This window comes from Rhinatrema bivittatum, chromosome 3, assembly GCF_901001135.1.
Source record: "Rhinatrema bivittatum chromosome 3, aRhiBiv1.1, whole genome shotgun sequence".
Taxonomy (NCBI): Eukaryota; Metazoa; Chordata; class Amphibia; order Gymnophiona; family Rhinatrematidae; genus Rhinatrema; species Rhinatrema bivittatum.
In genome coordinates, this window is record NC_042617.1 from 283,262,926 (window position 1) to 283,288,638 (window position 25,713).

The following is a 25,713-nucleotide window of genomic DNA, read 5'->3' on the forward strand; positions in this document are numbered from 1 at the left end:
TGGGACAAAGTATGGGGGTGCTTGGAGGGATGGGACAGAGGGGTGACTGATGCGAATCAATGGATTTGCTGGTGGGGGTACATGAATGACCGACACATGGACTAGACAACAGATAGGATGGTCAGATGGAGCAATAATTTGTATTTCCTTACTGGTCCACTTAGAATCTAGGGTTGCAGGGACAAGCTCCCCTCCCCACCCCCTTTGACAGTGAGGCTCCTCCTGCCATATGGGTTGATAAATTTCTCCTCTGCAACCCTCCCTTCCTGCATATGCCAGGCCAGGCCACTCTGAAAGCCTGGCCTGGCATATACAGGGCAAGAGGCTTTCCCTCCTCCTGCAGGTTAGGCCTGGCTATGCCAGTACCTTCATTCTCCTGCAGGGGGCAGCAGTCTTCCCTTTTTGAGCTGGATGGGGATAACGGCCTCCTCATCCAGCAGGTGCTGAGCAGCAAGGTTATAACACCTGGGTAATATGTCTGGCAAAATCTGCATGGGGTGGACACTATATTCCAGTGAACACAAATGTAATTATCACCTTTCACCCTATGACAAGTGGGACAAATGATCCAGTTCCTGGAGTAAGACTTTATAGGAAAAAAAAAAAATCAAAAAACTAATCTACTGATGCACCCTGGGATCTGTAGTACAGGATCTGAAATGAGACTTGGAAGTACACGAATCCCATGATGCATTGTGACACAAGTTCAAAATCCAGGAATGGCAAAAAAATCTTGCTCCAGAAACTAGGTCAGCTGGCAGCTTGGTCACTGGGGGCAAGATGAATAGCAGCTGAAATCAGGACAGAGGCCCATCAATGGAAGAGAGGACTGAAGAGGAATGAGAAGCTAGAGTGACACTTACGTGGGGAATGGCTGTCCCAGGGGAGCTGGGGGCAGCTGCTGAGCCGGGCTAGTGTCTTGGGTCAGAGGAAATGGAGACAGAACAGGTGGCGGAGGAGAGTACACTGGAGATCTGCAATTAATAAAGAACATGGAGAGACCGTGAAGGGGAAGCAGAGTGCACGGTCAGCAGCACAAGAGGCAGCAGAAGAGACAGCAGGAGGTGGGGCAGCTCATGCATGCATTCTTGGGCACAGAGAGAGAGGGAAACGGGGCCAGGGAGCAGTCCAGCACTCACTTAGAGGAAGAACTACTGGTCATGCAGCAGAAAAAGAGGGCCAAAGGTGGGCTTCTATGGAGCTCCCCACAGACAGGCAGGTTCCAGTTGGCATTATCTCAATGCTAAGGGCCTGATTTTAAAAAGTATTTACTCGAGTAAAAACCAGGTTTACTGGAGTAAATTCACTTTACTCGAGTAAGTGGGTTTTTGAAAATTGCTACAATATATGCCATTGACTTGTCTATAGGATTTACTCACATAAGTGCACTTTACTTGAGTAAATGGCTTTTGAAAATTGCTACAATAGTAGCTACATTTACGCATGTAACTCCTTTTGAAAATTACCCCCTAAGAGCACACAAACAGCCAAGGAAGTCTGTGGGGAAGCAGATGCATGTCAGAGACTGAAGGTAAAAGCTAGCTTTTTGGGGTTATTTTGTTTATCCTATGGATCTGTTGCACAATACACATAAAAAACAGAGAATGAGAGAAGCAGAGGGTAGACAGCCGGACACAAGGACAACTCTGCGGCATTACTGTCTGGTGCTGCTGGGTGACTCCTGTCCAGACTCTGGCGAACCCGCTGACCAGGCTGGAGCACTGCTGAGCGGCGGCTGACTCTGGTCCCTGCAAAAAAACCCAAAAACAAACAAACCCAAAACCAGACGTGAAACCCTGCCGTCGTGAGCTTGCTACAAAACATGCATCCATCCTTTCTAAATGTGAGTGCCCGCAACCCGCCTGACTGGTTTTTTGAAGGGGGCTGCAGAACTGCACAGAGCACAACCTCAAGGAGCCCAAAACCCAACACAGCTGCTCCTTTGACTATGAAGATCCTAGAGCTTTTTTCCTGCCCCAAAAAAGGATTCTCTCTTTGCCAAGCCCTGGGGACTCTTTCCGCTCGACTTCGCGTCCTCGGTCTACCTTGGAACTAATCTCGGCTCCACCATGGATCGATGACAACAGCAAGAGCTGGATGAATGGAAGGCGCGACGCCTGGTGCGGTGGGACAGAGTATGGGGACGCCTGGAGGGATGGGACCAGAGGGGTGCCCGATGCGACCACAGGTGGCATCAAAGGCTTCGCCGACTGACACGTGGGATGGATAGAAGATAGGATGGCCGGATGGCGCAATACTCAACAGCCCAACTTTCCCCTCACGTACCCTTCCACAATGATCGTGATCCTGGCCGGTACGTATCCACCAGTGCTTTTCCCAGACTGCTCCTCTGAGAAAGAAAGGAAATGTGAAGAAGTCAGCACTTTTTGTTTCTGAGTCCATGCCTACCTTCTACACAATCTCTCCCCCATGCAGAGTCTGAGGGTTACTCTTCATTACGAGGAGAAAAAGATGAAGTCCTCTGCAGAGGCACACCCCAGATTGTGGATTAAAAAGAAGAGAACAAATCTGTACACCGTCCATCTTTCCATCTCTAACACTCTTGTTTTTTTTTCAGTATTGTTTCCAGGTTCACTAGTTGCACAGCGGTCGCCAGGGCAGTTGCTGAACAAAATGGTGCCCCAGGCCAGGGTTGCTTCTAGCGTCCACACCATCCCCCCTTCCCTTTCGGGCTCACCTGCTCGCAAACCGACTCACAAGGGCCGCGTGGTGCCTTGCACCCCCTACCCCAGCTTGGCACACCAGGCAGTCAAACCTTTCTGCCCACTGCTTGCAAAGGCCCTGTGCCCTCCACCCCTTCCCCATGCCCCCTGCCAGCCCTGCACTCACTCGTGTAGTGCGACTTGAACGCGATGTCTTTTGGTTTCTCCTTATACAAGTACTGCAGCTGCTTCAGGTCCCGAATGCGGTCCGCCAGGGACCGGATGACCAGGTCTTTGGCACAGAAAGGCTGAATGTTCTGGACCTGTGCAGAACCTAAGGGTGGAAGAGCAGGACATGGGATCACGGCTGAGAGAAACGTGAGGAAAAGGACAAGAGGTAGGAACAGGCAGGCGAGAAGACCAAAGCACCAGAGCGGGTTCCTCCTCCCATCGGGTGCCAGAGGGATCCCGAATTTCCTGCTCTTCTGTGAATCCCAGAAGACCCACAAAGCAGGCATGAAGCCAGTGTCACAGGGAGCAGGAAATGTCTGATCGTTATTCAAAGGGTTCAATTTTTAAAACAGACTTTCTCTCAACCAGCAGCCGGCTATTAACGCAAGCAAAAGGATCAGAATCAGACACAGGCGGGAAAATCTGGCACTGATCTGGGAAGGAACAGGCAGGGGTCACGGCAGAACCTCTGATGCCCCCTTCTCTGTAGTTTCTGGATCCTTCACGGACTGCCACCTGCCACTGGACTAACATCAGCATTGGGACCATGAACGATGTCACCTGGACCTTACAAAGCTCTTGGGCCAATTCTGATGCTGGGCAGGTGAAAGGTATTACAGCCTGCAGAGGATTTGCTCTTTTCCAGCACTGACCTGGTATTCTCTGCCCCTCCCCCTTACCATCTAAGTTTTTCTGGATGTGTGCAATGGTGATGCCTCCGATCTCAGAGTCACTGAAGCGCAGCAGAAAGGTGCCGTCCGGCTGCGGAAGGAGCAACTTCTGCAGGTACTGCTTACTGATAAACCCGATAATGAGCCTGGGAGAGAGGGAAAAGGAAGAGAAACAGCCAAGAAGCATTGGCAGATGGTACACAAAAGCCAGCTCACCGCCCCCGCCCCCCTCACCCCAGGCGGAGGCGAGAGGTGCTGCTGCTGCATTTTCTCACTGCGCAGGGCGTGCTCTGCCTGATGCGCTTCTCCTAAGTCAGCTGGGCTTCAGGGTGGTCGGCTGGAGCAATCCCTCTCAGCACTCGTCCTGGGATAAGGAACATCTTAGCTCTGCCCTCCTGTCCAAAACACCCCAGAATCCTCAGGGCTGGCCAATATCCTGGCTGAGAGAGATAACACCTTGCTGGCTGTACGAACACAAGAGCTCACAACACCTATGTGGCAGTCGCTCTGGCTGGCAAACGGCTACGGCAAGAAATGTCTCAGTCTGCGCTGGTCGGCACGCCGGGAGACCTGGATTCCAGCCTGCGGCCGCCACTGAATCACTATGTGACCCTGAGCTCAAGCTGAAGACAGAAAGCTCTTTAGGGCATGGATCTACCAACAGCATATCCCTTCCATCGCTGTGCATAGTTAATTGAAAGCCCTTTACAAATGGCAATCATTCTGGTCACTTTTAATTAGTAAAATAATCAAGAGAGGGGAAAGAGACTGGCACGAGGATTGCACAGGAAGTCTTATCACTTACTTATCCGACCAGTAGTTTTTTAGGTGTTTCTTTGTCAGATCCACCACACCGTCAAACCACTGCCAGAAAGTGAATCCCCTGGTGGGCAGAAGCTCCTGGACAAAACCAAACACGGAAAGAGAAAAAAAAAACAATCAGGATAACACCAGCTGTCCCTCCCCCCAACTGCTATAACTTAAAAGATTAACCAGAACCGGAGACCCAACTCAGCCGAGGAACTTCAGAGAGCAGCTGGCCCAGTACTGCCCTTCCCCTGGTCTCTATCAATACAGAGACTCACATCAGTAGGGACGGGAGGAGCTGTCTCATGGTTACAGCAATGGGCTACAAACCACGGAAGCCAGGGTTCAAATCCCACTGCTGCTCCCTGTGACCTTGGGCAAGTCATTTTAGCCTCAGTTGCAAACCTAGGCCTAGATTTATCAATTTGCTGTAAATATCACATGCAAATGAAAAGGGGGTGTGTTTTATGGTAATTTCCTAATTATTGCAATGTGTGCTATGTTAGTGCTTCACATAGGTATTACTGCAAAGGTGTGTTAAGTTTTCACACTTTGTGGTAATACCTAATTTCATCTCAGAGAGTTAGCATGAGAAAGCAAGACAGCAAGAGAATGAGACTGAGACTATCTACAATGCCCGTGTAGTAGTTAGCTATTTATATCTATATAGGAGGCCCATCTAGTAACTCGAGGTAAGATTTAGGTAGGAGTGTAGGGGTTAGGGGCCACTGACATGCAGAGTGAGACATACGAACAGAACAGTACATTCTTGTGAAGATTTGATGTCCTTCGGAGTGAGGAAACTCACACAACGATGAGATTTGTACAATGTTCTCTCAACCTAGTTTGATGGAACAACTAGGTTGAGAGAACACCGAGTTACTAGGTGGGCTTCCTATAGTAGCATAAATAGCTGTTTACTATGGTGCCACCCCCAGAGGCTCTCTCTCCCCCCTCATTTCAGGCCCTTCCCCTACTCTCCTCTCACATCTCAGGCCCTTCCCCAGCCTAAAAATACCCACAAACGGGATTTGTAAATAAAACGCAAATTGCATTATGGGCATAATGCATGATATTGTATTGAAAAAGGTATAGTTATTTTCGGCGAAGCCAGCCCACTTTTTCTGAAATCCCACCCCTGACTCCTTCCCAATCCCTCCCCTTTAAAAAAATTTGCATTGCATCATGCGTTATGATGCTTATCGTGTGTGTTAAGGCAATTTCGCATGCGAAAACGCCTTAATGCATGTGAAAATGCCATAACACAATTTGATAAATGACCCTGTTAGTTCGTAATCTCTTTGGGGATAGGGAAATACCTACAGTGCCTGAATGTAATCAGCTTTGAAGTGCCTGAAAGGCAGAATATAAATCAACAACCACAAAGAGGAGAAAAACTCTCCATTTCTTGCTTTCATTCTTCATTACTTTTTCCTCTTTCCTTGTCATTATGTCTTCCATTTACTCCTTTCCTCTCTCCTTGCCTAGTTCTTTCTTCCCCTTCATTTCTCTTGAAGGCCTCCATCTAGGGTGGAACATAAGAAGTGCCATGCTGGGTCAGATCAAGGCACATTGAGCCCAGCATCCTGTCTCCGACAGTGGCTAGTCCAAGTACCCTACAGATCCCGAAAAGTAGATTTATGTCTTCCTAATTATGCCTAGGGATACCAATGGCTTTCCCTAGTCTACCTGGCTAATATTTTATGGATTTTTCCTCCAGGAGCTTATCCAAGCCTCTCTTATACCCCGCTATGCTAGTCGCCTTGACTACATCCTCTGACAACAGAGGGGTAAGCGCTAAGGCAATAAGTGAAAAAATACTTTCTATGATTTGTTTTGAATCTGCCGGTTGCTATTTTCATGGAAGGTGCCCCGGTTTTACTATTTGAGAGGGTAAATAAAAAAAATAACTCCTTTATTTACCCATTCCACGCCATTCATGAATGTGAATATTGTAATTGGAGGTTGTGGAATACAGGAATGTTTAAACAAATAAACCTTTATCATGTACCTACTCAGCCATCTCTGTTCTAAGCTGAAGAGCCCCAACCTGGGTAGCCTCTCATCATAGGAGAGCCATTCCATCCACTTTAGCATTTTTATTGCCCTCCTCTGCACCTTTTCTAGTTCTGCTATGTCTTTTTCCTTTTTTTTTTTTTTGAGATGGAGCGACCAGAGCTGCACAGAATGCTCAAGTTTGGTTGCACCGTGGCTCGATACAGAGTCAATATGATATTTTCTAGGGATGTGAATCGTGTCCTCGATCGTCTTAACGATCGATTTCGGCTGGGAGGGGGAGGGAATCGTATTGTTGCCGTTTGGGAGGGTAAAATATCGTGAAAAATCGTGAAAAATCTAAAAATCGCAAAACCGGCACATTAAAACCCCCTAAAACCCACCCCCGACCCTTTAAATTAAATCCCCCACCCTCCCGAACCCCCCCCAAATGACTTAAATAACCTGCGGGTCCAGCGGCGGTCCGGAACGGCAGCGGTCCGGAACGGGCTCCTGCTCCTGAATCTTGTTGTCTTCAGCCGGCGCCATTTTCCAAAATGGCGCCGAAAAATGGCGGCGGCCATAGACGAACACGATTGGACGGCAGGAGGTCCTTCCGGACCCCCGCTGGACTTTTGGCAAGTCTCGTGGGGGTCAGGAGGCCCCCCACAAGCTGGCCAAAAGTTCCTGGAGGTCCAGCGGGGGTCAGGGAGCGATTTCCCGCCGCGAATCGTTTTCGTACGGAAAATGGCGCCGGCAGGAGATCGACTGCAGGAGGTTGTTCAGCGAGGCGCCGGAACCCTCGCTGAACGACCAATCGCTCCCTGACCCCCGCTGGACCTCCAGGAACTTTTGGCCAGCTTGTGGGGGGCCTCCTGACCCCCACGAGACTTGCCAAAAGTCCAGCGGGGGTCCGGAAGGACCTCCTGCCGTCCAATCGTGTTCGTCTATGGCCGCCGCCATTTTTCGGCGCCATTTTGGAAATGGCGCCGGCTGAAGACAACAAGATTCAGGAGCAGGAGCCCGTTCCGGACCGCTGCCGTTCCGGACCGCCGCTGGACCCGCAGGTTATTTAAGTCATTTGGGGGGGGTTCGGGAGGGTGGGGGATTTAATTTAAAGGGTCGGGGGTGGGTTTTAGGGGGTTTTAGTGTGCCGGCTCACGATTCTAACGATTTATAACGATAAATCGTTAGAATCTCTATTGTATTGTGTTCCATAACGGTTTAAGACGATATTAAAATTATCGGACGATAATTTTAATCGTCCTAAAACGATTCACATCCCTAATATTTTCTGCTTTACTCTCCATTCCTTTTCAGCTCCTTCCCAACACTGCTTGCTTTTTTGATAGCTGCTGAATATTTTCAATGCACTGTCCATCCAGGACTCTGAAGTCCTTTTCCTGGGGGCAACAAACATTTGAAATGGATCTGACCTCAGCACCCCATGACCTGTTAAAATGTCCTGCTTAGGAAAGCAGAAGTTTGATGCCTAAGTGTTTGGGGCGGAGCTAGAGTGGTCTCAGCCCTCCAGCTGCTTCCGCGCTTTCACTGCACAACGGAGGCTACAACACAAGGCCTGGATTGCCAAGATACCACCATGAAATGCCATGTCACAAGAAAGGCAATGCTGTTTTCCACATTTTGCAGAAGATACTCCAGGATTTACAGGCTAGGGCACAGTGTGAGGAAAGAGGGAGGTTTCTTTTTCTATAGAAAAAGTGTAGGCAGTACCTTGTTATGTTTGTGTCTTAATTGACGTATGATACCAGGTGTGTAATTTCACTTCATGTAATGCTTTATTAAAAAATAAACATATTAGTTGTTTAGGAATGTTACAGTCAAAGATGCTTTTACTATGTCCTGTTGGAGGTACTGTGGTGAAATGGGGATCTTGGTACCCATTATGATTTCAGATTTTGGTTTCTACAGTAAGACCTCCTTTCCCTTGCAATCTTAGAACTGACAGGCAGGTGCTGTGCTCTGAAGTTTTTGGCGGCTAGGACTAAACAGGTTAACCTACCATATACCCAAAGTGAAGCATGGAATACATATTCCCAGTCTCCATAAGGTGGTGAAATGTTGCAACATTCTGTATTGATATGATCAGAAAACTGGTGCCTTGGGTTTTGACAGAGTGACCTCCCCAAAATTTGCCAGAAATCTCAGGGAGTGCAGAGGAACCAGATCTGTGACATGACAGTGTCCCAGCTCTACACATCCTTGTATGGACAAGCCTCTCCTGAAACTCCCCAGGCACACGCTAACTACAATGAAACTTGTCTAGTTAGCATTAACTTATGAATCTTTATTTTACCTGTTTCTGTTTGAAAACTAACTTTTTTCTGTTCATTGTTCTTGATATTTGTTAAAACTCTTTAGTTTGTTAGTTCTGTCCTGTAACTGATTGACAAGCCTAACATTTTCTGTATTTGGTCTGTAGGTGCATTTCTAGAACTGTGTAACTGCTGGGTTGTGTGGGGTCTCGGTGTCCCTATAAACTGCCAGGGGGATAGTTTGCGAGTGGGATACGTTCCCAGAAACAAACAGCAAACCAACTGGTGGGTGGGAGGTTGCCAGTGTACGGTTATGTGCAAATTGTAGACTGGCTTAGGTAGTGCTTGGAAGAACCCAAGTGTGAACTAGATTAATCCTTAATGGGTGTTAGGGGTAGCGCTAAGGCATTATATAACAGATACCTCTTACTGTGTAAGAATAGTGTCTCAGAGAATGTTGGCTAGCAGTACTGCTTACCTTGCCTTCTCATCTCTCAGCCACATTAGCATCAGGTGACTGACACTCTTATCCATTAATAGGTACCTTCCTGCAAGACATGTCAATGTGTATGATTCCTGCTCAGCCAGTGCACAAATGCTTGAGTGGCTCATTACCTTATTGAACTGGGCCCAGGACACACAGCGCTCCTGAAAGTCCTCTGCTGTGGAGCTGCTATCATTGAAAATCTTCTGTGCCAGGAAGAAGAAGTGATCCCTCGTCAGCCCATGGCTGGTCTGCACCTCCGAGACAAACCTCAGGTTCAGCATCTCGCACATCCTGGGCCAGGGAACCAGTTCTACCACCACGAAGGGGAGTCGCTCCTGTTTTAAGCAGCACAGAAAGGCACTGTTATAGGTCAGGCCTTGCAATGTTCCCAATTCAGCACGACGACTTATAAAAACAAATGCTTTTATTTCCCTACGACATATGTTTTTTGTTTTTTTATCGGGCACAACAGGCTTCCCCTTCTCCTGAGACACCAGGAAGAGAATTAACAGATGTTAGCAAGCACTACACATACTTCAAACTATTTGACCTATATATCTCAAATTATTTGGAAATGCAGAAGATAACATCATCAGATCCATACTCAGTAAACTGGTGAGCTGCAAAGTTAACCGGGTAAAATAACTAACCAAATATTCTAGCAAAACAAGTCTCCTGCTGAATGTACTCTTCTAACATTAATCGGGGCAACTTTAGCTGATCACCATCTTAGTGAATATTGCTTTAAAAAAAAAAAAAAAAAAGAATACTGGTGTCCACCAACAGTGGAGTTCCTTCCTCCCAATCCCAATCCCAATTCAATTAATATTAAATACCAGTACAGCTAAGAGTTGTACCAGTATTTACCATTTAAGTCAGTGGGAGAAGGAAGGAGCCTCTCTGCTCCTGCTGGCTTTAACAGAGAGTAGGAGGGGAGCTGCTTGGCTAAAACTTTTTATTATTAAAACCAGCTACTTGGCCTGGTATAATGTTACATTATTTACTTCACTCACCACGGATTGGTCCCTTCACTGACAACCATCAGTAGAAGGACCGATCCCCATTCAAATTTCTGTCAGTGAAAGAACCAATACTGGTGACTGAAGTGAATACATGAATATTACATACTGGTACAGCCAGGGGCAGACTGTAGAAAAATATCAGCCTTACAAATTTTTTCAAAACCAGCCCACAGGATAGCTATTCCAGTTCCCTCAGGCACTTTCTTTGCAGCACATGCTGCAACAGCGAGACCTTGCAAAACACTGCCAAATGAAAGGTATCAGATTCCCTCTATTTATTTATTTAAAAGCATTCCAGATGCCCCACACCCTTTGCAGTAGAAGAGGGCCAGAAGGCTCATCTGCATACTGCTCCCAGCATTGCCCGGGAGAGGACGCCAGAGGTCACAGCGAGCGATCTAGGGTTTGAACTCCACAGCCCCAGCTTCCAGAGGCCCCACACCCTTTGCAGTAGAAGAGGACCGGAAGCACATGCTGTTAGGCGCACAAATCTCAAACCCTTCAAATCTTTGAGTGAGGATCAATTTAATTGTGGTTGAAGAGGATTGGTAAGTATAGCTTTGGAAAATCTTTGGACTTAAAACATTTTGGAGAAAGGTGAAATAGGGGGATATATTCTCTAGAATTTGTGTGTGTCTGAGATAATAAGCAAGCCAGAGGTAGTTAATTCTAGTATCTGTCCTTCCCACCCACCCCACCCCTACTCAACCCTTGATTTTTAGGCAGGAGACACTTTCTCATTAAAAATCAATCAGGCTCTTATCTAAATCTTACTATTGCACCAGCCCTTATTGCGAGTTTAATCATCCGCTTGTAGGATGATTAAACACCTGTAAATTATTAAACACCTGTAAAGTATTCTAATTCCAACTCCCTTAGTATCCTAGACTTAACTAGGAACTCAACAAAATTAAGATGAAGGCCAGCAATCCAGCAGCAAGAGGGGGGCTTTACAGACTTTTGCACTAAGTGTCACATGTATGATTTTTTACCCGCCGGTGACAGATTGTATGTGTGCACCCGGTACAAAGAGCCCCTGGCTCTCAGGGAATGAGTCTGATCTCTGGAGGCTAGAGTGGCAGACTTGGAAGAGCTGAGGCAGAGAGGTACATTGATAAGACCTTCAGGGACATAGTAGCCAAGTCCCAAATCCAGTCTGCAGCCCCAGTGCTGCCTTGGATCAGAAAGGACTTCCGGTTGCAGAACATCACCCTGGTGTGGCAGAAAGTGATCCTGTAGCAAGGACCTGCTCTCCAGGTGATGTGTTGTCCTCCTCACGGGAAGGGTTAGGTCGGCCATCATATTCGATTATTAGAAATGTAGATAGCTGGGTGGCTGGTGGATGTGAGGACCGCCTGGTAATTTGCCTGCCTGGTGCAAAGGTAGTGTACCTCACGCATCACCTAGATAGGATTATAGACAGTGCTGGGAAGGAGCTGGCTGTCGTGGTATATGTGGGCAACAACGAAGTAGGAAAATGTGCGAGAGAGGTTCTGGAAGCTAAATTTAGAATTTTAGGTAGAAAGCTGAAATACAGAACCTCCAGGGTGGCATTCTCTGAAATGCTTCCTGTTCCATGTGCAGGTCCCCAGAGGCAGGCAGAGCTATGGAGTCTCAATGCGTTGGTGAGACAATGGTACAAGGAAGAGGGATTCAGTTTTGTAAGGAAGAGGGAACCTTTTGAAGAAGGGGGGAGACTTTTCCAAAAGGATGGGCTCCACCTTAACCGGAGTGGAACAGGCTGCTGGCACTATCTTTTAAAAAGGAGATAGAGCAGCTTTTAAACTAGAACAAGGGGAAAAGCAGACAGTCACTCAGCAGTGCATGGTTTGGAGGAATGTATCCCTGAAGGATACTAATGAAACAGGAGAGTTAGGGCATCCCAACAGAGAGGTTCCAATAAAAGCAAACGTAGTCCATGTGCCTATACGTAAAAAATCACCTTAGCTAAAGATTTCCAAATTATCCCTATCAATGGAAAAGCAGTTGTTAATACAAACAAAAAACACTTTGAAATGTCTGTATGCCAATGCTAGAAGTCTAAGAAGTAAGATGGGAAAGTTAGAGTGTATAGCAGTAAATGATGAGACTGACATAATTGGCATCTCAGAAACCCGGAAGGAAGATAACAATGGGACATTGCTATATCAGGGTACAAATTATATTGCAATGATAGGGAGGATCAACTTGGTGGGCGTGTGGCATTTTAAGTCCAGGAGGGTATAGAGTCCAACAGGATAAAGATCATACAAGAGACTAAATGCTCAGTAGAATCTATATGGGTAGAAATCCCATGTGTGTTGGGTAAGAATACAGTGATAGGAGTATACTACCGTCCACCTGGACAAAATGGTCAGACAGATGATGAAATGCTAAGAGAAATCAGGGAAGCTAACCATTTTGGCAGTGCAATAATTATGGGAGATTTCAATTGCCCCAATATTGACTGGGTAAATGTAACATCAGGACATGCTAGAGTCATAAAGTTCCTGGCTGGATTAAACAACTGCTTCATGGAGCAATTGGTTCAGGAACTGAGAGAGGGAGCTATTTTAGATTTAATTCTTAATGGAATGCAGGATTTGGTAAGAGAGGTAACGGCGATGGGGCCACTTGGTAATAGTGATCATAACATGATCAAATTTGAAATAATAGATTTACTAATTGCCCCCTGAACTAATAGATTTACTAATAGATTTACTTATTGCCCCCTGGAAGGGGGCAATAAGTAAATCTTAGTTCTAACACTAAATTTTCCAAAGAGAAACTGATAAAATGAGGAAAATAGTTAGAAAAAAACCTGAAAGGTGCCGCTGCAAAGGTTAAAAGTGTTCAACAGGCATGGACATTGTTTAAAAATACAATTCTAGACGCGCAGTCCAGATGTATTCCACACCTTAAGAAAGGTGGAGGGAAGGAAAAACAATTACTGGCATGGTTAAAAGGTGAGGTGAAAGAGGCCATTTTAGCCAAAAAAAAAAAACATTCTTCAAAAATTGGAAGAAGGATCCATCTGAAGAAAATAGGATAGGGTATAAGCATTGTCAAGTTAAGGGTAAAACATTGGTAAGACAGGCGAAGAGAGAATTTGAACTGAAGTTGGCTGTAGAGGCAAAAACTCATAACAAAAACTTGCTTAAATATATCCAAAGCAAGAAACCTGTGAGGGAGTTGGTTGGACCGTTAGATGACGGAGGGGTTAAAGGGGCTCTTAGGGAAGATAAGGCCATTGCAGAACGACTAAATGAATTCTTTGCTTCTGTGTTTACTAATGAGGATGTTGGGGAGATACCAGTTCCGGAGATTGTTTTCAGGGGTGATGAGTCAGATGAACTGAACCAAATCACTGTGAACCTGGAAGATGTAGTAGGCCAGACTGACAAACTAAAGAGTAGCAAATCACCTGGACCGGATGGTATGCATCCTAGGGTACTGAAGGAACTCAAAAATGAAATTTCTGATCTATTAGTTCAAATTTGTAACCTATCATTAAAATCATCTATTGTACCTGAAGTCTGGAGAGTTGCCATTGTAACCCTAATATTTTAAAAGGGCTCCTGTGCGATCCTGGAAACTATAGACCAGTGAGCCTGACTTCAGTGCCAGGAAAAATAGTGGAAACTATTCTAAAGATCAAAATCGTAGAGCATATAGAAAAACATGGTTTAATGGAACACAGTCAACCTGGATTTACCCAAGGGAAGTCTTGTCTAACAAATCTGCTTCATTTTTTTGAAGGGGTTAATAAACATGTGGATAAAGGTGAACCAGTAGATGTAGTGTATTTGGATTTTCAGAAGGCGTTTGACAAAGTCCCTTATGAGAGGCTTCTAAGAAGGATAGGATACGATGTACTTTCATGGATTACAAACTGGTTAAAAGACAGGAAACAGAGAGTAGGATTAAATGGTCAACTTTCTCAGTGGAAAAGGTTAAACAGTGGAGTGCCTCAGGGTTCTGTACTTAGACTGGTGCTTTTCAATATATTTATAAATGATCTGGAAAGGAATACGAAGAGTGAAATTATCAAATTTGCAGATGATATAAAATTAATCAGAGTAGTTAAATCACAAGCAGATTGTGATAAATTGCAGGAGGACCTTACGAGACTGGAAGATTGGGCATCAAAATGGCAGATGAAATTTAATGTGGACAAGTGCAAGGTGAGACCGCACCTTGAGTACTGTGTACAGTTCTCGTCACCGCATCTCAAAAAAGATATAGTTGCACTGGAGAAGGTACAAAGAAGGGCAACCAAAATGATAAAGGGGATGGAACAGCTCCCCTATGAGGAAAGACTAAAGAGGTTAGGACTTTTCAGCTTGGAGAAGAGACGGCTGAGGGGGGAATATGATAGAGAATTTTAAAATCTAAGAGCTCTGGAACGGGTAGATGTAAATCAGTTACTTACACTTCCGGATAATAGAAGGACTAGGGGGCATGCCATGAAGTTAGCAGTAGCACATTTAAAACTAATCGGAGAAAATTATTTTTCATTCAATACACAATTAAGCTCTGAAATTTGCTGTCAGAGGATGTGGTTAGTGCAGTTAGTGTAGCTGGGTTGAAAAAAGGTTTGGAGAAGTTCTTGGAGAAGTCCATTAACTGCTATTAATCAAGCCGACTGACAGGTCGATACAGTACAGTGTGCTCTGGTGGAGCGCACTGTTAGCCCAGGTTTGGATGCACGTTTTCGATGCGCTAGCTTTACCCCTTATACAGTAAGGGGTAATAGTGGATCGAAAACGCGCGTCCAACCCCCCCGAAACTAATAGCACCCAAAACATGCATGTTGATGGCCCTATTAGTTATTCCCGCACGATACAGAAAGTAACATGTGCAGCCAAGCCGCACATTTTACTTTCAGAAATTAACGCCTGCCCAAAGGCTGGCGTTAATTTCTACCGGCGCCGGGGAAGTGTACAGAAAAGCAGACAAAACTGCTTTTCTGTACACCCTCCGACAATATCATAGCGATATTAAGTCGGAAGCCCCAAAAGAAAAAAAAAAGTAAAAATTAAAAAAAAATAAAATAAAATTAAAAGTCGGCCCTCGGGTCGGAAGACGGACACTCAATTATGCCAGCATCCATTTTCCAAACCCGTGGCTGTCAGCCGGTTTGAGAACAGACACCGGCAAAATTCAGCGTCGGCTGTCAAACCCGCTGTCAGCCGCTGCTCCTTTTACCGTGGGCCCTAATTTGCATAGGCCACCCTCCTGAATCGCATGCCCAGGAGAGTGGCCTGGGCGCTCGCCAGCTCTCCCGCGCGTTTTTCTGTATCAGCCTGTTAGTGAATGGCCTCTGCTACTACTGACATCGGTAGTGTGGGATCTTCTTGGTGTTTGGGTACTTGCCAGGTTCTTGTAGCCTGGTTTGGCCACTGTTGAAAACAGGATGCTGGGCTTGATGGACCCTTGGTCTGACCCAGTATGACAAGTTCTTATGTTCTAGTCCAGTTATAAAGAAAACAATCAGGTTAGGCGGAATCCACCTTAACGTATATCAATAAAATAAACAACATAAAATAATTTCAAAAATAAAACATTCAGTTAAATGCCTCATTGAGCAAAAACACTTTAAGGTATTTCCTGAAAACCTTTAAATCAATCATAACTCCATGGGAAATTCATTCCATAGTCTGGGGCCAATAATTGACAGTGACTGATTCCTAGTCACCTGCAACCGGGCTTCCCCTATTGGGGGAACCACTAATAAGCTGCTGGCATGAAGATCACAAAGACTGAGATGGCTGGTAAGCCCTAAACATTTTAACAAAGTAAGGTAGATGATCATTTTTAACCACATTAAAGACCATTGCCAATATTTTAAACTTCAATCGAAAAGGAACAGGGAGCCAAAGTAATTGTTGCAGTTGGGGAGCAATATGCTCCTGTTATGTTTTCTTAGTTATTAAGCATGCAGCTGAAATCTGCAGCAACAGCAGAGCACACAGGCGATTTTGAGGTAATCCCATTTACAAGGAATTACAATAATTAGTAGTAAACAGGATGAAAGCTTGGATCACAGAGCTGAAATCCACCATTTCCAAAATTGGTTTTAAACACCGACGAAGTTTTAGTTTATAATATCCCAGAGAAAAAATAGTACACAATTGGACTCTAAAGTCCAGATTAGTATAAAAAATAACTCCAAGATTCCTCATCTGATCCATAAAAGGAATAACATCACCATTAGCTGAAACAGTTAAGAGAGTCTGGGGCCTTGGCCTCCTAGAAATCCATAAGGATTTAGATTTATCAAAATTTAAGGCCAAGCCATTGGAGCCCATCCATTCCCCAGTGGAGAAATTACTTACCTGATCATTTTGTTTTCTTTAGTGTAGACAGATGGATTTAGGATTAGTGGGTTATGCTCCCCTGCCAGCAGATGAAGACTAAGCAAAATGACTTCACAGTATGTATACTCCTGCAGTGACACCCACCCTGCCAGTATTCTGTAATGGGGAATCGGACCTAAACAGCAACCATACAAGTCACCACCGTTAAATTAATCTTCACTCAGTTATTTGAAGGGTTTGAGATTCACTTCCGGTCCTCCTCTATTACAAAGGGTGCGGGGCCTCTGGAAGCTGGGGCTGTGGAAGTCAATCCCTGGATTGCTTGCTGTGACCTCTGGACTCCTCTCCCGGGACATGCTCTTACGTTCTCTTTTCCTGCATTGTGAGAGGCGAAGATCATCTGTAGAAGGCCTACTGCCCATTCCATAAGTTGGTCTATTTCCTGCAACATTTGTTGCCTCTTGGCTCCTCGCTGGCAGTTGATGTAGGCCACAGTTGTCGAGTTGTCAGATATCATGTGGACCGCTCGACCCTGCAGCCTGCTGCTGAATTGTAAGCATGCCAACTGGACCACCTGGGCTTCCAGGCGGTAGATGTTCCAGAAGGACTCTTTGGCACTCCAATGTCCTTGGGCCGTCAGTTCCTGACAGTGAGCTCCCCAGCCCTAGAGACTCGCATCTTTCATGAGTACCAACAGGGCTGGGGAGGATAAGGAAACTCCCTTGCTCAGATGAACCTCCTTCAACCACCACTGGAGGCAAGAGCAGATGTCCATTGGCAAGTTGAGCTGAACCGAATAGTCCTGAAACCGTGGGTTTCAATGAGACAGCAATGAGCACTGAAGAGGACGCACATGCACCCTCGCCCATGGCACAACATCCAGGCTTGCCACCATCAAGCAGGGCACCTGCAGATAGCACCACACTGACTGGCATATCATGCTCACCAACTGACACACTTGTGATCAATTTCTGAATCTGAATTTCCAGCAGGAAAACCTTACCCTGCCTCTTGTCGAACCAGACCCCCAGATACTCCAATGACTGGGATGGCTGAAGACTGCAATCGGCCAGGTTGACCACCCAACCAAGCTCCTGCAACAAGGAGATTACCTTGCTGATCACCAAGTGGTTCTCTTCCTGAGATGTGGCTTGAATCGTCCAGTCATCCAAGTATGGGTGCACCATGATCCCATCTCTTCGCAAAGCTGCCACTACTACCACCTTAACCTTGGAAAGCATTCTGGAGGCGATGGCTAGACCAAAGGGCAGCACCCAAAACTGATAATGGAGCCCCAACACCGCAAACGCAGAAAACATTTGTGTTCCAAACGGATGGGAATATGAACTTAGGCCTCAGACAGATCATAAGAACATGCCATACTGGGTCAGAGCAATGGTCCATCAGGCCCAGCATCCTGTTTCCAACAGTAGCCAATCCAGGCCATAAGAACTTGGCAAGTACCCAAAAACTAAGTCTATTCCATGTTACTGTTGCTAGTAATAGCAGTGGCTATTTTCTAAGTCAACTTAATTAATAGCAGGTAAAAGGACTTCTCCTCCAAGAACTTATCCAATTCTTTTTTTAAACAGCTATACTAATTGCACTAACCACACTATTTTCTAAGTCATTTTCCTATGTCGTTGGTGCCCACATGTACAACGACAGCCGGCTCCTCCCCAGCACTGTCTAAAATCCTATCTAGATGATGCGTGAGGTCCGCCACCTTCGCACCAGGTAGGCATGTTACCAGGCGATCCTCACATCCACCAGCCACCCAGCTGACTACATTCCTAATAATCGAATCACCAACTATGATGGCCGACCTAACCCTTCCCTCCTGGGCAATAGGCCTTGGGGAGATATCCTCAGTGTGAAATGCATTACCTGGAGAACAGGTCCTTGCTACAGGATCCTTTCCTGCTGCACCAGGTTGATGCTCCAGGGAGGTCAGAAATCCCCCAACTGCACGGCCATTATCACAGAGCGTAAGTTTTCCATGCGAAAAATAGTCACCGTCAAATGGTGATTGACACATTTGAGATTCAGGATGGGACGAAAGGAACCCTCCTTCTTGGGCACAACAAAATAGATGGAATATTGCCCCATACTTTCCTGAGGCATAGGAACCACAGCCCTCAGCCTGAAGAGCCTTAGAAGCGTAGACTCCACTGCCTGCTTCTTCTGTGAGAAGTGGCAAGGAGATATCATGAACATGTCCCAGGAATACTGTGAAATTCCAGCTCATATTCCTCTCGTATAACCTCCAGGACATACTGATCCAATGTGATCTCGACCCACCTCTGATAAAAGAAAGAGAGACATCCCCCTATCTCTTGTTCCTGAGGGTAGGTCGGCAAACGTTCATTGGGAAGCTCAGGAAGATCCGCCACCCAAGCCCGCACCTCTCCTGGGCTGTCTGGGACGAAAGGACTGAGACTTACCGAAAGGCCGAGTGCACTGAAAGGTCAACCCTCTGTAGGCGCAAAATTGCCGGGAGCCTTGAAAATGACCCCTCATAGCAGAGGGATGCTGCAATTGCTTCTTATTCTCTGGAACCTGGTAACTGGAGACTCGCCCCTCTTACTGGCCAGCTTCTCCAACTCACTCCCAAACAAGAGCGAGCCTTTAAAAGGCATTTTCATAAGATTAGTTTTGGAGGCCATGTCAGCTGACCAATTTTGCAACCATAGTTGACACCTGGCCGCTACCACCAAAGCCACTTCTCTAACAGAGGTACGGACCAAATCACAGCCCGCATCTGCCAAAAACATGGCAGTGGGTTCCACAACTGCTCTGGAATTCTCCCCAGAATCATCAATTTCCTGACAGAGAAGCAGACAAGAACGGGCCTCAAGAGTGTAACAGGAAGCAATCTGTAAAGTCATCATCACAGCTTCAAAAGCTTATTTAAGGATAGACTCAATCCGTCTATCATGCATATCCTTCAAGGCCACTCCTCCCTCCATGGGGATAGTCATCCACTAAGGGGTAGATTTTAAAAAAGGGCTCCCTCGCGTACTTTTGTAGGCGCATCAGGCGCAAACAAAAGTACGCTGGATTTTAGTAGATACGCGCGTAGCCGCGCGTATCTGCTAAAATCCTGGATCAGCGCGCGCAAGGCTGCCGATTTCGTGTAGCCGGCGCACGCCGAGCCGCGCAGCCTACCTCCGTTCCCTCCGAGGCCGCTCCGAAATCGGAGCGGCCTCGGAGGGAATTCGCTTTCGCCCTCCCCTCACCTTCCCCTCCCTTCCTCTACCTAACCCACCCCCCCGGCCCTGTCTAAACCCCCCCCTACCTTTGTCGGGGGATTTACGCCTCCCAGAGGGAGAAGTAAATCCCCGCGTGCCAGCGGGCCGCTGGCGCGCCTAGACGAAACCCGGGGGCGGTTCCGGAGGGCGCGGCCACGCCCCCGGACCGCCCCGGGCCGAAACCACGCCCCCGGGCCCGCCCCCGAAACACCACGTCCCGCCCCAAAAACGCCGTGCCGATCGGGCCCGCCCCGACACGCCCCCCTTGAAAAACCCCGGGACTTACGCAAGTCCCGGGGCTCTGCGCGCGCCGGCAGGCCTATGTAAAATAGGCGCACCGGCGCGCAAGGCCCTGCTCGCGTAAATCTGGGCGGATTTACGCGAGCAGTGCTCTTAAAATCCGCCCCTTAGAGAACAGCGCATCCACTTTGGGAAGATGCAAATGCTCTCTGATAGCTGGATCCAGAGGGTACAGGCCTTCCAAGGTCCGACCCCTTTTGAAATTTGCCTCCAGGGCGTCCCATTCAAGATCAATCAATTCCTGAATGGCATCCATAACTGGGGAAAAAAAACAAGAGGTTTTATGCAAGGAAACCAAAATGGGATTCTTCTTCGGTTCTGATACAAAATCTGCACCAGGAGCACCCAAGCTTCTGCAAGATCTGGGAAATCAGAGCCGGCACTTCATCTCTATGAAAGAACTGTAACATGGACTGATATGGTTCCTGTCGCAGAGGAATTTTCCCATCCTCCAGGGAATCAGGATCAGCCTCCTCATCCGTGCCATTCGGGTTCCTGTCGGGAAGACTCACAGTGAACAGAGGTGCGCTCTGGCGTTGAACCATAGGATTGGAAGAGGAAGGGGCCACCAACTGATGGTTCGATCTGACCGGATTGGGCAAGGCGGAGGACTGCACCTGAAGGATTGTAAAACCTGAAAAAACTCCACCCAAGAAAAAGTAGCCGGATCCAGGCCAAACCCAGAAGGAACTGAAGTGGGGCTCTTTTCTGAATTGCCATTTCCTGTGGAGGAGCCAGTTAAGGGAGTACCAAGATCTGGCGAACCTCCGGACAAAGTCATAACCAAACCTTCATCAGGATGGTAGGACCCTGGCTTAGCAAGATCAGAGTAAGACAATTCTCCCTGAGCATCCAAATAGCGCTGACATAGGCTAGAAGCCATGTCAGGCTGAGAAGCCTGGATATGACAGGCAACACAGAGAGAAAGGCGCTTAGGCTTCTTATTCACCAGCGCCATTGCAGCGGTGAATGTGCGTCCAAACAGCTTACACTCAAAAATTTATGCGCACAAAAATTTTGCACTCCAAAAAAATAAGCGCCATTGAAGCCACACGCACAACTTGTGTGTGAAGACTTGCGCGTGTCACCAGTTTAAAAAGTTGTGTGTCCAAAAGGCGCACCCAAAACTGAACATTGCGCACACCTATGTCCTATAGAGGGCAGAAAACACAAACAAAAGCGAGTGAAAAACACTACTGCTGCCTACCACGCAGTGCACAGGCAAGAAGCCTAACTGTGGGGCCTAGCCCTCAGACTGCTCAATCCGCCACGCTGCCCAGTTTCCCTAACCCTAATGGGAGCAGGAACGAAGTCAGAATGGCGTGCCGAGCACGGAGACCAGAGGAAGTCCTAAAACCCCCTCTATCTGTCCCCATTTCAGATGAAAAACATTTCTTTTACTCTTTTGTTTTTAAACTTACCGGAGCTTAACGCTTACTGGCTGAGTACAGAGACAGTTTCTGGCCGCAGAGGGAGAAAGCATCTGCCGTCACTGCCACACTCTGCCTCCTGCACCTGCTGCCTTCCAGCTGTACAATTAGCTAAGTCCATGCCAGGAAACCCAGCTACCGGACCAAGGCACACATCTGAGAGATCACGGAAATCACCTCAGGAATTCTCAACTGGGGAAGGACCACTTAGTATCACTGTAGGAGAGCAGGGCTTTTCTTCATGTATTTTAAAATTCTCCTTCCAAAATCTGAAGCAATCCCCATAGGGAGATGCACACCCACCATCTGCTGGAAACGGAGAATACTGGCAGGCTGGGGTCACTGCAGGAGTATATATATATACTGTGTCATCAGCTTGCTCAGTCTTCATCTGCTGGCAGGGGAGCATAACCCACTGGTCTTGAGTCCATCTGTCTACACGCTGGGAAACTGCTGTTATACATTGTATAATCTGTGAAAAAGTGAACACATCTCCAGAACAGGCAAAATACAACTGAATGTCATCTGCATAACATCTAAAGAAAACATCAAAGGAGCTCAAAAGGAAACATAATGAAAGAACATAGATGTTAAAAAGAACTGGAAACAGCATTTATCAACTTGCTCGTCTTACCGTGGTTCATCATGATAGGATGCCCACGTTTCTCAAGACATGGGGGCCTTATCAAGTTTGGATGGCAACCCAAGAGTAAAACTTTGTACGGTGTTGATATACCATGTTCGACGGGGACTTTGTTATGATGCATAACACCTCGGGCTTGCGGGAGGCTACATCCGTACATTCCTTTTTTTTGTGTGCCAGTCTTTGCCCTACATCTGGAATACCAGGGACCTCATGCCATGTCCATGTTTTCGATTTATTACTTCATTACACTACATTACTTGTTGTTACAAGGGGAAGGAGGGAGGGGAGGGTGGGGATGCAAATTTTAAAAAATTCTTTATTGAAGCTTTGGAATACATGTTCAATATGCATTATCCTTCTTGGTACACATATTACTGTTGTATATTGTTTGACTTGTGTTGTTGTGCCATTCTAATTTCTCTGCTTTAATAAAAGTGTTTACAAAAAAAAAAAAAGAACTGGAAACAGTATGGACCCTTGAGGAACCCCACCAGAGAAACAAACCAGTCAGACTAACATGACAATCTTAACCTGTTGTTGCCTATATTCTAAAAAAGGCTAAAACCACAGCAGTATCTTACCCCCAACGCCCAATTCTCTCAACTGGTCCAACAGGAACAAATGATTAACAATCAAAAGCTGAGGATATCTCCAAATATATAGCAATTGCATCCTTTACCTGAATCGATTTTCTGAAGAACATAATCATTAACCACAACCAAAACTGTTTCTGTACTTTGATATTGTCTAAACCCACATAGGAACAGTATACTTCATGAGAACCAATCTAAAAATTCCTTAAGATGTTTAAAAGCTGCCCTTTCCAAAACCTTCTCAAGAGAAATTAAATTAGAAATAGGCCTGTAATCACCACACTGATCAGAGGCAGCTCCCTTGTTTTAGAACTGGGCGAATCTCAGACCTTTTGTCTTTTTGTGAAATATACCTTCAGACATTGAGAGATTCACCAAATTAATCAAATAATCTGAAAACTCATCTTTCGGTAAAGAAAAAAATCTATAACGGATATGGACCCAGGGCACAGTATGAGTTGTTAAACTCATTCAGTATACCCTCTATTTCCTTCTTGAAAAAGGCTCAAATATAGCCCACTCTGTCCCGGTGTTATCGCTACTTACTTAATTATCCCTCATCTGTAGCCCTTGCACCTTAGCCAAGAGGGTACTTGATTACATAATACAATAGTCCGCAAAATCTTGGGATATAAAACTGGGCTCCAAATATTTTCTTTTTTCAGAGGGCTTAACGAGGCCATTAATAATGCTAAATAGTTCCTTTGGGTGATTTATGGAGTATAATAATTTTGTGGAATAGAAAGCCTTTCGGGCAATGTTCACCTGGGCCCTATAATCCTTTCGTGCGGTCTGACAAGATATCATACGCTGTGTTGTTAGTGCCCTACGCCATCTATGCTCGGCTCTTCTAACTATCCTTTCTTTTGTCATACAAACCCTATTGTACCATGAAATGCTCCCAATATTAACTTTTACCACTTTACTCTGATTAGGAGCAAGTTTATGTGAAACCTCCCCTAAGATATCAAGAAAGGAGGTGGTAAAGGGACTCAGAGTCACAAACCACCTTCTCTCTTAGAGATCCCCATTCGACCTTAAACCTATCTTCATTTATTGAAGGTCTAACCTCTAACAACTACTGCCTTTTCAATAGCTTCTAGGTCAAGACTAAGTCGACATTTTAATTTAACAAGGCAGTCTACGGAACCCTCTCCACTTTAATGTTTTCTCTAACAAGAACATTTTGCCAATAATAAATCTGCTTAGCAGCGCAGCAAAAATCCACCAAACCCCAGAGCTAGCGACCCTCGAAGACCAGTGACCTTCTGCAGGAGACCATCTATCAAGGACCATGAAGGAAATACAAAGCAGTTGCCACTCTGGCTATGTCTGAAGGAAGGCATCCAGCCTGGACAAGCCTCTTTTTCTTCCTCTACTGTAGAATCTTTCTACATGTGCAATCCTGTATAACGCCATTAGGTCCAACACCAGCTCCCCTCATCACATCATAATATTCCCAGTGCCCGGGGTCCAGGACGATGTGGCTGAGTATGTGAAATGCCAATAATCCTCTGGGGACAGGGAAATACCTACAAGTGCCTGAATGTTATCTGCTTTGAAGTGCCAAAAAGCAGAATATAAATAAATGGAGAAATTACTTACCTGATAATTTCGTTTTCCTTAGTGTAGACCAGGAGTCAGGAACCTTTTTGGCTGAGAGAGCCATAAACGCCACATATTTTAAAATGTAATTCCATGAGAGCCATACAATATGTTTAAAACTAAATACAAGTAAATGTGTGCATTTTATGTAAGATCACACTTTTAAAGTACAATAAGTCTCTGAAAATATTACACCAGGCCTTAAGACACCAATACATCTCCTATTAGGAAAACGGACCAAGTCAGGCTGCTATAGAGTCCTACACAGAAACTACACGCCAGCAGAAAACCTCACCTGAATCACGTGCTGTCCCTCACCTAACATAGAATAAAGAGACCAAAACGCATAACAAGAAGCATGCAGAAAAAACTGAATTGGAAACTGCAACAAGCCAGAGTCTCTGTATGCAGTGTAACAAAGGAAAAAAGAAACATCACACATCCTTATAAAACAAATCAAGAAATATAAAATCATCAGCAGTAAAACTGTACTAACAAAAAGAACATATTTCGAAACAGCTGATGAGTGGAATATCCAATAATTAAAAACTCATATAAAACATTTCCAGATACCAACAAAATATTTCAAAATAGCAGACACAAAGATCCAGTAATGAAAAATAATAAGGATACAAACATTTTTTTGCTCTGCATACCTGGGAACGTTTGATATCCAGGTGTCCTGAGATTGTTCTGAATTAGCAGGAGGTGGGGTGGTTTGCTTGGAACTTTCTCCTCTCTCAGTCACATACCAGCGCTCTCTCTCACACTGGCTCTCAATGACCCACCTATACACACATGCTCTCAGTCACTCACATATACAAATGTTTTTTCTCTCTCACTTATATAGGCTCTTAATTACACATTTACACACATGCTGTCTATCTTTTCACGCTTACACACACACAGGCTTTCAATCACATAAATACATGCTGTCTTTTTCTCTCACACACAGACTCTCATTCACATGCTTACAAACATGTCCTCTCTTTCTCTCATTTACACACAGGCTCTCAATCACATACTCACATGCTCCCTCAGCTAAATCAGCTCTCAATCACACACAGACACACATGGTCTCTCTCTCTCATTTAAACACAGGCTCTCAATCACATACTCACATGCTCCATCACCTAAACCAGCTGTCAATCAGACACAGACACACATGCTCTCTCTCTTACTTATATACACACAGGCTCTTAATCATACATACACATGATCTTTCTCACACATAAAGGATCTCAATCATACACACATACTCTTTCAAACAAACAGGTTTTCAATTACAAACTTACACATACAGGTTCCCAATGGTAAACTTACATTCATGCTCTCTCTCTCACAGGCAGGATCTCAATCACAGACATACTCTCTTTCACATATACAGGCTCTCAATCATTCACATACATGCAATCTCTCACTCACACACACAGGATC

The 25,713-nt window shown here is 45.7% G+C and overlaps 1 protein-coding gene across 2 annotated transcripts in view; it reads right to left on the reverse strand.

Annotated features, from left to right (window-relative positions):
* The window catches only part of STAT6 (signal transducer and activator of transcription 6), a 209,356-nt gene that overhangs the window by 24,964 nt on the left and 158,679 nt on the right, over nt 1-25,713 (reverse strand). For both annotated transcript variants that reach the window (XM_029594879.1, XM_029594880.1), the window contains 7 exons: nt 9,259-9,465; nt 4,371-4,465; nt 3,575-3,711; nt 2,851-2,997; nt 2,287-2,350; nt 1,659-1,748; nt 864-974 (listed from right to left, as the gene is read on the reverse strand). In XM_029594879.1, the coding sequence (XP_029450739.1) occupies nt 864-974; nt 1,659-1,748; nt 2,287-2,350; nt 2,851-2,997; nt 3,575-3,711; nt 4,371-4,465; nt 9,259-9,465 (851 nt within the window). The remainder of the gene's footprint in view (nt 1-863; nt 975-1,658; nt 1,749-2,286; nt 2,351-2,850; nt 2,998-3,574; nt 3,712-4,370; nt 4,466-9,258; nt 9,466-25,713) is intronic.